General features: G+C 44.2%; 1 protein-coding gene across 1 annotated transcript in view; it reads right to left on the bottom strand.

The window, feature by feature from the left end:
• Positions 1 to 464: 464 nt before the first annotated feature.
• WDFY3 (WD repeat and FYVE domain containing 3) overlaps positions 465 to 14,776 on the bottom strand; it is a 330,461-nt gene continuing 316,149 nt past the window's right edge. The window contains 6 exon segments of the mRNA XM_078148340.1: positions 465 to 3,153; positions 3,466 to 3,617; positions 9,088 to 9,285; positions 9,742 to 9,853; positions 10,697 to 11,020; positions 12,951 to 13,047. Coding sequence (XP_078004466.1) covers positions 3,494 to 3,617; positions 9,088 to 9,285; positions 9,742 to 9,853; positions 10,697 to 11,020; positions 12,951 to 13,047 — 855 coding nt within the window. The 3' untranslated portion in view covers positions 465 to 3,153; positions 3,466 to 3,493.

Below are 14,776 nucleotides of genomic sequence, written 5' to 3'. Positions count from 1 at the left end.
AATTTTGATATAATGCATTCCAAAATATTGGTCTATAAAGGAGGTACAGGGGCAGAGCAACGGTGAGTTGAATTTGCACTCATTTCTAGCTCTAATAAATTTACACCTGAGGTTTCTGAGTTTTACTGAAGAGAGGACAGGGGCTGGACATGTGATCACACTGTCACGGTGAACTCCCAGGTGAGGGAGTTCTAATAATATTTTCTAATAATGTAAGTCATCATTTTTAACCCTGCACTTCATGGTCTCCGAGAGTTGCCCACAACACAGAGAAGACGAGGGATGGGCTGACGAGCCCTCACCTGAACGTGTAGGCTATGTCTTCCTGGCTTCCGAGGCTAGCTCTCTAGCCTCTACACCACACTGCCTCTGCTTCCAGAAAAAATAAACCTTTAAACCAGTTATACAAAAGTTCAGGAAGTTTTTATTGGACTCTGCTTTAAAAAAAAACAGCTTAAAACAACTTTTTGGTGGTAAATAGCAGGTATTTATTTGAAATGAAAAAAAAAATACTTAGGTACCTGAACTATTGCATTTAATCATGTATTGTAATTGTATTAATCTACCTTTTTGCATCAGACAGATAGACAATGAACATTCAGATATCACAGATTGCACACTACATAGTAATTCTTCAGGCCTTTTACATAACCACCAAAAAACAGATATTGGATTCTGCGATATAGTACAAAATGCCACAATCCAGTCTTAGCTAGTTATCTTCAATTGAGTTCTGTTGCTGTACAAATCAATGGCTGTTTACTAGGGCTAACAAGTTAATAACTGGACAAAAAATATACATTGCACTGACACAAAAAGTCAGCTGTGTTAATAGTCATGCAACAAGTAAACACACTTGCTGAAATTAAAAATACTTTCTAAAAAGTTTTAACTGCATAAATATTTTATACACAGTTCAATTACCAAAACAAAAGTCCTTTAAATGATAAAAGCAAAAAATAAGTTTCTACCAACTTTGTACATAAGAAAGTGCAAAATAATTTCTCTAAAGTGTTTTGCTCTTGTCCAGGTGGATGGTCACTGTGGGCAGCTCACCTTTTCAGAAGCGCGACATTACACCTGCAAACTACACACGGATGGCTAAGGACAACGTGGACCCTGACGCTCCCAAGAACAAGGCGAGAGAAGGCCTCGTGTGAGGTACTTGCAGAGAACACAGACCACTGGGAAAGATGGCTGTACACTGTGAGTGGGCTTATGGTCAACACGGGGACCCGGGTAACAGAAATCGAGCCGAGGAAATGAGTCTGGATCTTGCTGCTCCAGCTGTTTTGTGTCTTTGCATCAGAAGCAAGCACAAAAGAAAACTCCTTTGAACAAAACAGCTGCCCGCAGCACCAGCTGCCAGAGGACACGGGACCCAGTGGGGCTGCGGAGCCACTTTTTGCTCATGGAGTTGGAAAGTTTCCAAGCATTCATCCCATCGACATTCACGTTACAGAGGAGGCAGTCCTGGGTAACGAAGCACACAGGTGCACCTCCGCCACCTAGCTTGGCGTAATAAACCTGGTATGGGCAATTTAGGGGGAAGATGCTGCTTCTGAGAAAAGGGTACAGTCACATGATATGATTTCTCTGTGGAGTCAGAGGACAACTTCTTTCAGGGGGAAATCATCAATGCCATTAATCCTTTTATAAAAACAAGAAAGTACTGGAGAATTTCTCTTAAATATGCAAATGCTTTAATAAGTTTTATTGACTATGAGGCCATAATTGGACTGTAGATTCAAACACAGGTAAAAAAAGATTCAGTTTTCCCTTAAGCGTAAGGTACTCAAGTGCCTTGACACCAGGAGGAAGAACAAATCTGTCCTTTACTTACTCGGCTCTAGTCCATTGGGTACAACAAGAATAGTATTACACACCAATGAGTAATATGTAATATTTAATGCATGTGCATTAAAGTTGATGAATGTCCATCACCAGGGCTACAAGATGAAGGGTTGTGAATTTAATTCAGAACTGGCTTTTGTGTAACGCATTAACATATGCTCCTTACGAAGGCCCTTCCTTCTTATTTTAAGGCCATTAACTCTTCTATATTTAAAAAATAGCAGGCCTTTTTAGAATTACTATGTGTTTGAAAAATGTTAAAATCTAGATTACTCTCTCTCTTTCTCTCTCAACACACATTAAAAAAAATACCAGTACCAAAGCCTCTTTCCTATTATCTACCTGTAGGCCCTTCACCAGCTTTAATCCCTATAGGTGTATTTACTCTGTTCTACTTATGGTGCAAATTAAACAACTGAATATTAAAAATATTGCAATTATATTCATAGTAAAACAAAAAATAGACATTGATATAGTATAAATTGTACTGTTTTCAGGTAGATGGTATTGAATGGTAGAGTTGACCTCAAGTAGTCCTGACACTATCCAGTTATACATCAAGGGTTATATTTTAATTCTGTACAGTCTTTTTTTTTTTTTTTAAATAAGCCAGTCACCAAAGACGCGTGCTTATACTCTATGCAAGAGACACTAGCTCTGAGTTACATGCAAGCATATTTCCATTGGTTTAAGGAGGTCTGGGCTGGTTCCTGCACTGCATGAATCAGCAGATTGATTATTAAATGCTAAGAAGTTACACTATGACCCAAACAGCAGCCCTAATATATGTATAAAAGAGACCTTATTACATATGAACAACACTGAAGTGGTAAGTAGCCAGGTATAAAATGCCAAGAAAATTGTGATGATTCCTGGTTATCTTACAACTAGAATAATGTTCTCCCACACTGTCTGCTTACAGAGAAGGGCCAAATTATTTTGGTGACTAGCCTAGCTGAAGTGACGATGCTGCGGACAACTGAAAGAAAAGACACACATGCATAGGTGGAATTTGAAAGGAGAAAAAAGCCCATAGATAATGCCTTGGAGGAGGATTTTTTTTTAAGCATATTCATAATTAAGTTGATAGATGAGAGATGCTGGATAAACTCTTAAGTAGTTCATTAAATTAGTGGTTTAGTCTGAAGTCCCATGTTACAGGCTGTTAATTAAGTTCATATTTAGATAAAAAGGCCATTATACGTATTTACAATATACACAGTTGCTTGCAAAGAAGGCAGATTTACAACTATCTTCTAAAAAGCCTTTTCTTGTTTTTCAAAACGAGGTTGAGTAGTTCTACAAAAACAAGATACAAGAAGAGATGGTTAGGCGAGGGAGGATTTTCTTCCTTTTCAATAGCCACTCTTAACAAGGAGAACTGGGGACTGACAAGTCTACTGCTGGGAACTGCCTCACAGCCTCCTGGAGCTGCTCCCCCCAAAACGGGCCGACCTCTGTTACCGTCTCCTGCGCCCCTTTAACTCCCTGGTCTTGCTTAGCTCAGCACTTCCAACACACAGTATGAAGAGAAGTGTAAACAGAGACGGTTTCAAAGCCTTCCAAGCTCACTGCCCAGTAGGGTTGGGGCTGAGCAAGGGGTCCGCGCACCTTTGTTTCCAGCGGGCCTGGTGAAGCCTCAGCAGTTTTTGGGCCCATCTTCTGGGCACCGCTCGTGCTGTAGGTTGTAATAACAGTTCTGACAAACACGCACAGGAGATGAGATTTTCAAACGTTTGATTTCAGACTGAAATCGGCTGCACCTGAAGAAAAGGGGGATAAAAAAAAGCAGTGAGCGGGATATCCTCTTCTCAGCTCATTGTTTGATGCCTGGGTCAAATACATTCATTTAAAGACCAAATGTAAAGTATGCAGTAATCCTAGGGCCCAGTTTGAAAAAGGAAGAACATCAGAATTTAATGATAGATGCTTGATTTTAAAAACAAAATCATTTTAAATTTTTTGTCAACGGTAAAATGATGAAAAATCAGGACTAGATGTATATTGGATTGGGGAAGGGAAGAGCAGAAGATGACAGGCTGAGAGCTGGAAGGGCCTTGGAGGGCATGCAGGCCAACGGCTCTTTTACAAGTGGAGGTTAAAGAACTCGGGTAAATTCACACAGGTGATAAGTGAAGTGTCACCTAACCACTTCCTTAAAAAAAAAGGGAAGAGAAATGAACACCTGAAGTGCCAGTAAGTACCTAGATCACAAGAAGGTCTGGAGAGGCACTGATGCCACTTTCAGAAGAACATGCACGAGTGTTCCTAGAGCCTACTCAGGAGCTGAAGTGGGGGTGCAGGCAGGGCTACTGGAAACTTCCTGGGTTTCGAAAGACCTCGCTTCCTCCTCTGGGTCCTTCTCACACAAATGATCAATTACTGATCTTTGAAGCTACCTTTTTGCTACCATCCATATAAATGGTAAATTACTATAAATAGCTCTAATTCGACAGGACTTCAAACTGTCCACAGTTTGATCCCTTGGGCACGACCATCTAAAGCTGTATTTTGTCCAATGCCTCTGCAGGCCAATCAGCTGACGTAGCTGGGAGCAGTGAAGACAGCTCTCCTGCCTGACATCTCCCATAGTCCCAATATGGGGCTAGCTAGCAGGAACACCTAATCTCAGCAGGATCAGAGTGCACACGTGACAGGTGATCTCTAATCAGTGTTACCTCATCAACTGGAATTTTTTTCAATTCTCTTTTTTCAGTTTATAAGCACTGGTTTTCTCTCCCTCCTTTTGTAGCCCTGCCCCCTGCTTAAAAAACAAACAAAAAACCTTTTGATTTACATATATATATGTATATATATATAAAAACCCTACAACTAATAAATCATCTTATAAACAATGACAAACTATGGACACGATGGGTTTGCTCCGACTCAGGTAAGTCGAACCTTTCCCTTTCCTAAGGGACTTTTGTGAACAATTCCATGGTCATACACCCTGGAGATGGAATGGCATGGAACCCGAGATGAACAAGGCTCCAAAGCTATGGTGATCGAGGGCTGTGCTTCTGGGCCAGGGAGACGTAAAAGCACCAGGCTAACAAGATCTTTTTTATTTTCTGTCATGAAAAATGCCAGACTAGTCTACGCCCAACACCACAGGAATCACAGCTACCAACAGCTATCGTCCCTGTGGGCACTAATGCCAGTGCCCCCCAGGATCTGACTCCAGCCTGGCCCCCATGACAATCACAAAGGAAGGCAACTGTTGTGGAACCTGGAGACCTCTGCAGGTGCTGTTGCCGCCACCGCTGCTAGGAATCCAGAAAAGACCATTTCCTCATCAGAGTTGTCGGCATCATCAGAAACAGAAGCACTTTTATCAAGAGAATGAGAGTGCAGAAGATCCACCATCATCTGGCTTGCCACTGCATGCTGAAGCCCACTGGGCCTTTCCATCCAACCTGTGGCTGAAACCTACTGGAGGTGATCTGTCCTGATTAGGACAGGACTTCCTCAACAGCGTGGACTGTCTCGCTTTTTCCCTTTGTATCTTCAGTTTTTGTTCAGTGCTTTGCATGTGATAAGTACTTCATAAATAAATTTTCATTCATTAATTCAATGAGAGCTGCAGCCACTCAAATGTCAATCTAGCAAGAAAGTCAAGCAGATGAAGAGTGCACACTGTCTCACCTCCTCACGTGGTTGCATATTTGTATGGCCTCTACTTCTGCACCTTGATTAAATGAGATAATTTTTCCTAACTTTCCTTTCCCTTATGACCCTCTTCTACTCTCCCCCACTAGTGTATTCTTCTGCCTCTCTATTCTTAAAGTCATCAAGACATAATAGAATCATTCTCAGGCCTTCTGTCTCCTTAGACTCCCTCTGGTGATGGCAGGCTTCAGAGAAGACACACGTACCATCTCCCCATGTGAGCATAAAAGCAGTTGACCCTTGTGCCTCATAACTGTTCATTCATCTTTACCTGTTTGTTCCTTCTAACTCTTGGATTTGCCTTCTGAAGTTTCTATGCAGCTCTGGTCTTTTCATCAGGAAGGCCTAGAAGTTCTTTATTTCCTTAAAGGTCTATTCCTCCCGCTGGCCTTTCAACCAATAGGATGACACTTTGTTTTGCTGGGTAAGTTATTCTTGGCTATAAGCCTATATCCTCTGTCTTCTGTAACATCACATTCCAAGCTCTCTGTTCTTTACTGTGGTGGCTGCTGAATTGTAAGGGATCCTGGCCATGGCTCCTTGGCTCTTGAATTCTTTCTCTCTGGATGTTTTTCTTTACCTGCAAGTTCTGGATTTGGGGAGTTTTCATTTTGAGGATTGTTTCAATGGATGACCAATTGATTCCATTACCTATTTGCTCTCTGGTTCCGAGTATTTTTCCTTTGTGATTTTGGTCATGTCTTTTAGGCAGTCCAATAATTCTTAGATTATCTCTCTTTGATCTGTTTTCCAAGTTAGTTGTTTTGACTAAGAAATACCTTGCCATTTTCTTCTATTTTCCCCCCAGGGTTTTGATTTTAATTTTTCTTGTTGTCTCATGGAGTCATTGACTTTTATTTGTCCTATTTTAATTTTCAGAGGGTTTGATACTTGGGCAAAGTTTTGTACCTCTTGTGTCAAGCTGTTAATTCCCTTCCCAATTCTTCCTTCTATAGCTTTCGTTTCTTTCCCATTTTTCCCTCTCTGGCACTCATTTAATTTATAAAAATATTTTTAACTCTTCCTTCAGCTCTTTTCCAGGAATTCTAGCTGAATTTGCACCCAAGCAGTGTTTTCTTTGAGACTTTGCTTGTGTATGTTTTGGAGTCTTTCTCTTTTTCTAAGTTTGTATCTTGAGTGTCCCTGTTGCCATAACAGCTTTTTATGGCTAGATCCTTTTTCATTTGCTCATTCTTCCAGCTGACTTTCTTCTAACTTTGCCATATTAGGACAGGCTCTGCACAGTGATGGAGGAATGATCTGGGCTGGCCCTGCTGCTGCTTTCTTGGAGTGTTAAGTGTTGTACTCTTTCAGTATTTCAGGGACAGCTCAGGCTGGGGAGCTGTAATCTTCGGTGCTCCTTAAGTGTTCTGATCCAAGGCAATATCTGATCATTCCCCCTACCTCTCTACCCCTAACTTGGGTCTGAGCTCTTCAAGTTACTGGCCTGGGTTTAGGCCTGTAGATTGCTGCTGGACTCAGTCACTGTCAGACAGCTGGAAGGCTATGCTGGTTCAGTGACAGAATGGTAGGCTTGATTCCGGTCCTGGTGCTTTCTTTGTGGGCTGCAGCCTGGGCTAGAAGCTGGGACGGATCCTGCTCTGTTCTTGGGGGCTCTGAGCCTCACAGCTGCTGCTTGCTTCTGAACCTGCTCCATACTTAGTCCACAGTCCAAGGCCCTGTGACCCCTCCTCAGTCTAGACTGATGTTCCTGGGCATCCTCCTTCAGCCCTGGACTCACGAATTAGACGTGACTAGTGGGCAGCAGTGCTGCTGTGGGTATCTAGGCACCTGCACAAGATCAGGTTCCTCAATGTGGGATCTAGAACCTCCTTTCTGCCTTGGGGCACAGCTTCTCCCCGCAACCACATACTCCTCACCAAACCGTGCCTACTACGTCCATAGACCTCTCTGTCAGTCTCCCTATGCCAGCCTGGGCTGGAAGAACGATTTGCTGTGATTGAGATCCAGTCTAGTAAATATTCTAGATCTGTTTCAGGGAGCCTGGGGGTTGGGTGGCACACACTGTCCTTCTGGCTCCTCCACCATCTTGGCTCCATCTGACTTTTCCTAAAGCACAGCTCTAACCATGTCACTCCCCTACTTAATAAACACCAGTGGTCTCCCTATTGCTTCTATGATAAAATAGAATCTTCTCTGTTTAGTATTTAAAGTCCTTCACAGTCTGGCCTCAACTTACCTCTCCAGACTTATATTACTCATGTAGTCTATAGTCAGTGAGCCATCAGTAAGCATCTATTAAGTGCCTACTGTGTGCCAGGCACTGTGCTGTGTGCTGGGGACACAAAGAATAGCAAAAGCCCTGCCCACGAGAAGCTCACAGTCTAATGGGGAAGATGGCAAGGAAACAAATATAGACAAGGCAAGCTATTACAGGATAAACAGGAAATAATCTAAAGAGGGAAGACACTGGAATTAAGAGGAATTGGGGGGAACTTCCTGTAGAAAGTGGGATTTTAGTTGGGACTTAAAGGAAGCCAAGGACAGTTAAAGGTAGTTAAAGATGAGAAAGATCATTCCAGGTGGAGGGGACAGCCAGAGGAATGCCTGAAGCTGAGAGTGTCCTCCTTATGGAACGGCTGGGAGGCCAGGATTACCATGTCAGGGAATGAAGGGTAAGAAGACTTGGAAAAGAAGACTTGGACAAGGGACAGCTGGGTGGCACAGTGGATAGAACATGGCCCTGGAGTCAGGAGGATCTGACTTCAAATCCAGCCTCAGACACTTACTAGCTGTATAACCCTAAGTCACTTAACCCTGATTGCCTCAAAAAAAAAAAAGAAGAAGAAGAAGAGGAACAAGAAGACTTGGAAAGGCAGAAGGGGGCTAGGTTAGGTGGCCTCTGAATGCCAAATAGAGCATTTTGTATTTGATGCTGGAGGCAGTAGGGAGCCACTCGAGTTTGAGTACGGGGGTGACAAGGTCAGGGTTGTGCTTCAGGAAAATCATGTTAGTGGTTGAAGGGAGGATGGCCTGGATTTGAGAGAGACTGGACAGAGGCAGAACCTTTCAGCAGCTACAGGCCTGCACCAGGGTGGGCCAGTATCAGAGACAAGGGGGTGTATTTGGGAGAAGCTGCAAAAGTGAAATCCACAAGCTTGGATATGGAGTGGAGAGATCACGAGGAATCCAAGATGCCTGCTAGGCTGAGAGCCTGAGGGCTGGGAGGATGATGCCATCCTCTGTAGTAGGAGGAAAGGTAGAGCTGGGGCCACACTGCGTGTCCTGCTTGTCTCTCATACAGGAAACATCTCTCCCACCTGTCTTTGCTGGGCGTTCCGTAAGGCAGGAATGCATCCCCACTGCCTCACCCCTTAGAGACTTGTTTCTTTCAAAGCTCAGGTCACATACCCAATTCTACATGAAATGTTTCATAATCCTCTCCCCAAAATCATCTTCTACTTTGTCTATACTTATTCCTGCATGTGTGTTCTCTCCCCAGGACACTGGAGTCCTTTGAGAGCAGGGACCATCCCTGTGTCCCCGAGCCCAGTGACCAGGAGAGCTGAGCCGTCGCGAGGCCCAAGCAGGCCGTCTTACTTCTGGCAGAAGAGCTGGCCACAGTTCCTGCAGTGGTGTCTCCTTTCTGTGAGGGAGAATCGAACCGAGCAGCCTGAACAGCTGTCTCCTCCTTCATCTTTCACCCAATGGTCAGCAGCAGAGCGGCCCGGCTGGTCACTCACAGACCAGCTGAAAACTCGGCCTCGACTGTCACCAACGAGGATCCTACTGTGATCCCTGGAAGAAAAACCATGTTATTACTTGGGACCCCACAAAAACCCTCCATCACAGCTAGTACAGCTGGCAGCTGTGTGTGCCTCGTGGTGAGGACCTTTCCAGACAAACATCACATAAATAACCCAGCTGTTCAGTGGGGGACGAGTCTGGGGTGCGAGACAGTGCATTTCTATGTAGGGCGGGACCAGGAAAGATGCAGCTGTACATCCATGACTACATCAGACCTAAGGTCCCTCAGAGAATACCGAAAGCAAAAATTCCCTATGGTTTTAATTAAAATAACAATGCATAGGGTTTTTCTTCTTCCTCTTCTTTAGCTCAAGTTGGCCTACATAACACAGCGCTGTAAGATAATTTAGATCTTTTTCTCCCACCAGACGTGGCTGATTGATGACTGCCACTGGTCAAAGAGCCTGCCTCATTTTGGAAAGCTGATCAGGAATGTCTTTTACTCACTTGGAGATGCCCAGGGCAGTGATCTCGGCTGGGTGAGCGTTATCTTTTCGATCAAACGCTGTGTGCATAGTTAATTTGCTCCTGAACACCAGCTGCCGCTCCCACCTGTATCCTGGAGAGGAAAATCAGAGGACGTTAAGTTTTGGAGCGAGGGAAATCAAGACTTAACTACAACCCCTCCCTTGTGTAAGATAAAAGCCAAGGTCCCTGGGTGTGATTCTAAGCTGCTTTTCTAGCTACTCAGAGCATATCCTTTTGGCCAAGGGCTTAATCCCATACATAGAGCCAGAGCTAGAAAGGCTGTCAGAAGCCATTGAATACAGCCTTGTCATCTCTTGGATGAGGAAACTGAGGCCCCCAAAAAACAAATAACTGTGTAAGGCTCCCCAGTTTCTCTCCCAGGGACAGAGGCTGGCCCTGAATCAAGGCCTTCTGATTCCAAGGGACTGTCTCTACTGTGCCAGATGGCTTCCGATGGTGTAGGTTAAAAGCTGTGCTTAAAGATGGTATGTCTAAGGAGAGCTCTCATCCCACGCCCACTGCTGGACTTGTGAAAGCCAATGCTCTTGAGGGGAGATCTCAAGCTTTATCATTAGCTGGAGTCACTAAGGTCAAACTTTATTAAGAAACTGAAGTTTTTAAGACAAGAAAACACAGATGATTTCTCCAAATGAGAAACGATTTCCTCTTTGTCATCAAACAAAGGAGTACAGGAACATTCCACGTTTTAGAATGCTTTCCCTCAAATATTGGGCCCACAAGCTTGCTTCAGACTCCTCATGATATAACACCATCCTTGGACAGGACCTTTATTCCCTGTGCCCCTGAGGTCCTATAACAAATAACCGTGTGAATACAGGCAACCTGCCCGGCCTCATCCCAAGCCACCCTGCCTCAGCCCCAGCAAGGCTAACATCCTTCCCTCATCTCGTCCCAGGTTTCATGTTTCATTTACCAGGTTTAAGGTTGTTATAATGCCGCACATCAACAGGATATGGGTGGGGGTGGTTAAGAGGACCCTGAAGATGGACTCTGGTCTGTCCTTCTGAATAGTTGACAAAAATGAAGCCATCCTTCTCATCCAAACTGAGCTGGTCTGACCAGCGCCTGGAGTCATCCGAGCCACTGTCAGCCGACCATGCCGCTGCTGCTCGACAAGATGGTGCCCTTGGCCGGTGGCTCACACTGCCTGGCTGACTGGCAGGCTCTCTGGGGTCTTGGACAACGCTCTGCTCCTCAGCTTCCGAGTCACTGCTGTCCTCATCTTGGCCTTCTTGCCCTGCATTACACAATGGCAGGATGAAAAGAGGGACTTTCTCTAAAACAGACATGTTTGTTTACAGAACCTTCTGGTCTTTATAAAAAAAGCTCTTATCTTTGTTATCTTTCTGAATGACTGCTGGGACTGCATTTTCTTTTTCCATCACTACTCATGATCATGATCTTTAAGGTCTCCCCCTTTTGAATCATATCCCCTCCCCCATCCTTACTTAGCTTTCTACTCCACCCAAGTACCTATCAATCAATGAGCATTTAATAATTAACCACTATACTGCAAGGCACTCTGCTAGCTGAGGGGATATGAGTACACTGAATGAAACAGTCCCACTTGAAGAGCTCTTACATTCTAACAGGAGAGACAATAGCACATATATTAAGTATGTGCAGAATAAATACAAAGTATTTATTCAAGAACACAAAGCAGGAAAAGCTTCATGCAAAGAGGGCACTTGAGTTGCACCATCTACACTCAGATTCTCCTGCTTTTGAGGAATGAGCCTCAGACCACAATCTTTTTCCATTTCCTAGATAACCAGGTGTCTTTTCCTTCTAACTATAATTGGTGATGTACAGAGTTATTTATTGGTACCAGTGAAGGTTACATACAAATGGAGTGTTTACCTGAAAAGGAGACTCTCACCTTCTTCCTTAACTTACCCACAGCCTAGGGTGGTGCTTTGTATGCAGTGAGCACTCAGTCAATGTTGACAGATTCCTTCACTGAGTGAGAGAGTGTGAAGATCACTTTCCACTAATGTTTGATGGTAAATGTTTGGTGGAGAGGGCTTCTCTTGGACTTCCAAATCAAGAGCCAACAGGCTACTTGGGGCTAGTAAGAGCTGACTGAAATTAGTGTACTGTATTTCTGTATTACAGGAAAAACTTGCCTTCAATACATGAAGAGTAATTTTAATGTGCTTTATAAATGGTGCGTCAAATTACTGGATCTGAAGCCCAGATGTAAAGCTTTCAGCATGGGCCTCCTGATGGGCCAGCTCCATCCAAAAAATTTTTATATCCTTTTTAAGAACACAGGGGATGCATGCTCTTCTGTACGCTGAGGAGACAGCAATTATAATCTAGGGAGGAAGGTAATGGCGGTCCCACACCACGTATTTTGATGTGTCTGCCGCTGGGCAGGAAACTGAAATGAGAGTTGCTGATCTGATCAGAAATACTGTACACTGTGTGCAATTCTCTCAAAAATTAGTAAAGTCTAGCCAGAGGTGGGGAACCCGCAGCCTCGAGTTACAGAACAAATCCTTTTATTACGGGGATTGGTTCTGTGAAGTTTGAATTCAGTCAAAGTGCTGCTCTTGAGGGCCTAGAGGGCCACATGCAGGCTTGAAGTTGCAGGTCCCCCACTCCTGGCCAGCCCAACTAAAGCTATGAAATTTGGCCATTTAAGTTTACACTGATATAAATGGGGGCTGGGGAAGGTCTGGTACATGGTTGGAGCACTTCAGATGTCTCCACAAGATACCACAGTTTAGAAGAACAGTAAGAATGTATAAGGGAAGTGTTTTGGAGAGACTAGGGATCCAATTAGCTGGGAGTCTGCTCCTCCAGAGACCGGGGTGACGTACAGGAGAATATGCCCTAAGACACCGTAGGAAATGTTTGCATGTTTATTTTTGCTATATGTTTGAAGTCGATATCCCCTTGTAAAAGCTACTTTGCATTAAGTGGCTGCATGGCACCGGTGTGTTAGTCGCTGGTCCCTAACAATGGGGAGGGAAGGAAGGTGGTGACAGTAGAGAAAAGAGACACACAAACTCCTCTGGAGACCCTACCACCACCAGGGGCAGTGCAGTGGGCCTGCCTCCGAGAGAGGTGGCGATAGAGTAGACAGTGCTAGACCTAGTTTTTTTGTTTTTGTGTTGAATAAATGAAGCTCATTGAAAAAAGGTCTGGAAAGAAATAGATACCTATTTGTGCTTCTGGACAGTCTTCCTGCATTTCCAGGTCTTCAATGGGCTCGGGAGCTGGTGTTTCAGGAACTTGCAAAAACTCCATCCTCCAAAACTGATTATGAAATGATAAAGGAAGACAAAAAACTAATTCATCAATTTATGTGTCACTGGTCGTCTTTCGTAGAGAGTCTTGAGAAATAACATCACTTCCCAAAATATATAGCAGAGCCTCATGTCTATCTCTCCAGTGACGGCTACAAGGCAGGACATACTTCTGGATTATAATGGAAGGAAAGCAGTTTGGGCTGCTGGAGCAGAAGACTAATGCCTGCCAGTCACATTTGCCCAGGCAGGACTGGTCAAGTGCTGTTATTAAAAACCCCAACATGCGTCTTGACCTGCATTTCATGTCTGTTGAATACAATGGTATTAATAACGGCTGACACATTATGACATACTGGATAATAATTAGCACAGTGCCTGGCACAGTGCAGGAGCTTAATAAAGACTGACAAAACTGGACTTGGAGGTCAGCCAAGTTCTGGGTTTGAATGCTGCCTCAGACACTTACTCAGCAAATCCTTTCACCTCTCAGTCTCCACTTCCTCACCTATAAAATGAGGACGGTATCACCGCCACATCCTGATCCCAGGGAAGCTTTCACAACAGCCCCGTGAGGCAGGCACGACAGCTTTCATCCTCCTCCTTTTATAGATGAGGATGTCAAAAAGGGGAGTCCATCCTCACATGCAGCTCTTCCTTCCTTCCTTCTATTCACTAAGTCAGGCCCTTCTGGAATGTAATTTACAAGGCTGGCGCCATCCCTGGAGGAGATGCGTAGAACATGGAGGCTTCAACCACAACAGCAAAATGGGAGGAAAACAGACATGGAGGAAGATGGCTAGGGATGATGAGAAGTGTATTTAAGTAAATGACACTCAGCCATGGAGGGGACACCAATGAATTGTTCTCTGTCTCTGAAAAGAAAAGAACTAGGGGTATAAGGAAGAACTTCCTGAGGAAAAACTCCAGTTTACTCCACATGGCTACTACATGGGTAATTGGGTATTCAGACTTTCCCTGCAGGTAGGGAAAGGTTCCGGGGCCTCATAGACAGCATGGATTCACCTTCCCACTCCTCAATCTGCAGACGGGTGGGAGGAGTAATGAAAGACTCCAGAGGCAGGACAACAGGCTGAAGTAGCTAAGAGTGAAGATCAGGTGAGGCTCATGTTTGGAACTGAGCAAGTATGGCGGCCGCGGCACAACACTGGCAGACATTTTACCATGCAATATGTTGAATCTGAGCATTGCAGGGAGGGTCCGGTGGCCACAGTCACTGCTCCTCAGGAAAAAATCCAAAGAAAACAAAAACTGGTGGATGTGGCCGGAATGGACTGATGCTTCTGAATTTTGTTGCTTCTTGAAAATCAGCTACAGTGTGGGGAAGATTTAGCTTTCCTTCTCCTTCCTCTATCTGCAGCCAGCAGGCATTTTCTATATGATTTCTCTATCTTTTTAATCGTTTCTAATTAGTTATATTTGTCTCATATAAACTCTGACTCTAATAATGATTCATGAATGCTCAGTGACTCTTGGCTATCAATTAGTTACATACAGTGGGACTTGCAATGGAGGAAGCCAGAGAACAGCTTGGAAGACAGCTCTAACGAGGACAGAAGTGTGAACCTTGGTTAAAACCAAGCTTTTCCCTCACTGGAGGTGGAGCCAAGTGAGAGAGAATCTTATGGTTTTGATTTTATTAGCACTTGCATAAGCTCATAAATAGCAAAGACAGATGAATCACATGACTTGGGACTCCTGACACCCAGGCTATGGAA

Source organism: Phascolarctos cinereus, unplaced genomic scaffold (genome assembly GCF_003287225.1).
Source record: "Phascolarctos cinereus isolate Bilbo 61053 unplaced genomic scaffold, phaCin_HiC Scaffold_9;HRSCAF=440, whole genome shotgun sequence".
Classification (NCBI taxonomy): domain Eukaryota; kingdom Metazoa; phylum Chordata; class Mammalia; order Diprotodontia; family Phascolarctidae; genus Phascolarctos; species Phascolarctos cinereus.
Note: the sequence above shows the minus strand (reverse complement) of the source record. Positions and strands in the feature narration are given on the sequence as shown.